The sequence below is a fragment of the Cyprinodon variegatus genome, unplaced genomic scaffold (genome assembly GCF_000732505.1).
Source record: "Cyprinodon variegatus isolate N-32 unplaced genomic scaffold, C_variegatus-1.0 Scaffold309, whole genome shotgun sequence".
Taxonomy (NCBI): domain Eukaryota; kingdom Metazoa; phylum Chordata; class Actinopteri; order Cyprinodontiformes; family Cyprinodontidae; genus Cyprinodon; species Cyprinodon variegatus.
Genome location: NW_015150762.1, coordinates 772,589 through 774,952, shown reverse-complemented (window position 1 = coordinate 774,952; position 2,364 = coordinate 772,589). Strand labels below are relative to the sequence as shown.

Genomic DNA, 2,364 nt, shown 5'->3' with positions numbered 1-2,364 from the left:
GGTAAAAAGTCTTGGCTTATATTCCGAAAATTACGGTACATATTAAACCAAAGTCAGAGCAAACTAGTAGTGATTAGAGCTATTTTAAAATTGGTTCATGTTAAGATTTGTAACAATTTTAACTTAAATACAGATAAAATTGTTAAGAAATGTCTCTGAAATAAAGCAGAGTTTAGAACAATTTATTTGACTTTACAGAATTAAATGTTTTGGGTTTTTTTTGTTAAACTTAGGTGTAAAGATTAGCATTCTATTTTTCCCGCAGACTAAAATGTATTTGTTTTAGTTGGCAGCCGAACGATGTGGGAAGTCTTTTGCAAAGGCACAAGGTGATAAAGAGCAAGAGCTGAAGTTGATGGTGGAATGGGCTTCTGAGGGGTTCCTACCCACAGGACCGAGGGGATTTGCTCCACCTGGTAGGTTTTAAACCTCTGCTTCAGTCTCTGAATGTGAAAACTTTTGGTGATCCTAATGACTGTGATCTTATCTGTCCATAATGGAGAAGAACAGAAAAATACATTTTAGATTTCCTAGCTGAGCAATAAATGGTTTTGCTGTCATCATTACCCAAACGATGTCTGCAATAATGAAGTAAATAATTCTGTGATTTCTGGTATGATGTTTTAAGTTCCATCCCTTCAAAGTAGAGGCCAATTACATGTTTTCTATCATTTATTCTTTATTGGCTAAAATACTCACCTGATGTAGATTTTCGTTAGCAAAAACCTTCAAGCTCTTTGAGAGAACCGTTGATGGAAAGACAGAGGAGGGTGAGAGAAATGTAGGTTGCGCACGATATTTAGTGTTTCATTGCTGCTAAATCGTTGAAACTGCTGAATTTTTTGGTCAAATATTTCATCATTTTTTAACACAACATTTATTTTACCACAGATCATCCCCAAATTGTTATTTTTTTCTGTCTTTCTCTGATTTACAAGACTCAGATCAAGACCCTAGTGACTCTTCTTCCTCCGATTATCAACCCCCTCCAAAAAGAAAATACGTCTTTAAAAACAGGGCAGTCAGTTCCAGCATCACCTTCAATAGAGGTTTGCTATTTTTTCTATTTTTTGGCAAATTAAATGAAACATTTGGAGTAACAAAGCTTGAATATGCCTAAAATGTTCATCAATAACATTGTTTTCTTATCCGTTTTTCTTTTTCATACTTTGCTTCACAGAATCACTGAAAGAAAAGGTCAAAGAAAAAGGAAAAACTATTGAAAGTAAGGTTGCATTTTAGCTTACAATTCTTTATACATTCACTGTAATTAACTGTTTCTGTTACTAACTGTTGTTCTCTATAGATTTCTGTTTGTCTTGTGCATCACATGAGATCAGCGTCCAGCATCCCTTGTTTGAAGGCGGTCTTTGTCAGAAATGCAAGGTAATCTGCTAACCATCATCTATCACCTTAATGTTTTACTGTATTTTCTACATCTCAGCAGAAAGTTTCTCTTTGCACAGAAGCAGAAAAACGTTTTCTCCTCTATCTGTAAAACAGCCGTAGCTCCGTTGTTGGTTCAATGATTTTCATTTCTGGTTTTGCAGGAGAATTTCACAGAGACGCTTTATCGTTACGATGAAGATGGCTACCAGTCGTATTGCACTGTTTGCTGTGGAGGCTTAGAGGTCATTCTGTGTGGGAACTCCAGCTGCTGCAGGTAAACAAAAAAAAATAATTTTTGTGGGTTCAAATGAGTTTATTTTTTTATTAGACTTAATCCATCAGCCCAAGAAACTTTAAAAAAAAATAAGGTTTAAGGAGATACAGAATTTAGGTTAGAATTTGTTTCTTTTGACCAGTTAAGACTATTTTGGTGCTAAAATCATATAAAGCAAAAAAATGTAGACATATTCATTAGAATAAAACCGATGTGCCAGTAAGGTTGTTTTTTTAAATATAAACAAAAATAACTACCGTATCTTAAAACAGGTAATAAACTTTCTATGTGGTGCTGCTATGGTGTGGCGGTAGAGCGCATGACTTATTTCCCGGTGTAGGTACCAGATCTGCTCAGGTGATCAGATCTGCTCGGGTCCTGTGCATGCCAGTGACGTTACGCTACATGATTGGCTGAACGTCGCCACAAATGACGTAAAACATAGTGGTTGCCCAGACAACGATGATAACATAAAGCAGTGTCAGTGTGCAGAGTCGGGAGCTTCTGTTTAATGACCGATGAAGTTTTACCTGATTGATAACAAAACTGAAAAAAAATCTTTTTATCTGAAAAAAGTAACTGTTAGACCATGATATAAAGGGGGAGAGCTGGGTAGCGCTGTGGCTAGCTGTGTTCAGTAGCTAACAGGTTAGACTCTATTAGCTCGGTCAGTTAGTTTTGAATTTGTATCAACAACAAAC

General features: G+C 36.0%; 1 protein-coding gene across 2 annotated transcripts in view; it reads left to right on the top strand.

The window, feature by feature from the left end:
• Positions 1–2,364, top strand: part of LOC107090731 — a 33,152-nt gene that overhangs the window by 16,669 nt on the left and 14,119 nt on the right. For both annotated transcript variants that reach the window (XM_015384286.1, XM_015384287.1), the window contains exons 13-17: positions 287–416; positions 939–1,049; positions 1,181–1,225; positions 1,307–1,386; positions 1,551–1,663. In XM_015384286.1, the coding sequence (XP_015239772.1) occupies positions 287–416; positions 939–1,049; positions 1,181–1,225; positions 1,307–1,386; positions 1,551–1,663 (479 nt within the window). The remainder of the gene's footprint in view (positions 1–286; positions 417–938; positions 1,050–1,180; positions 1,226–1,306; positions 1,387–1,550; positions 1,664–2,364) is intronic.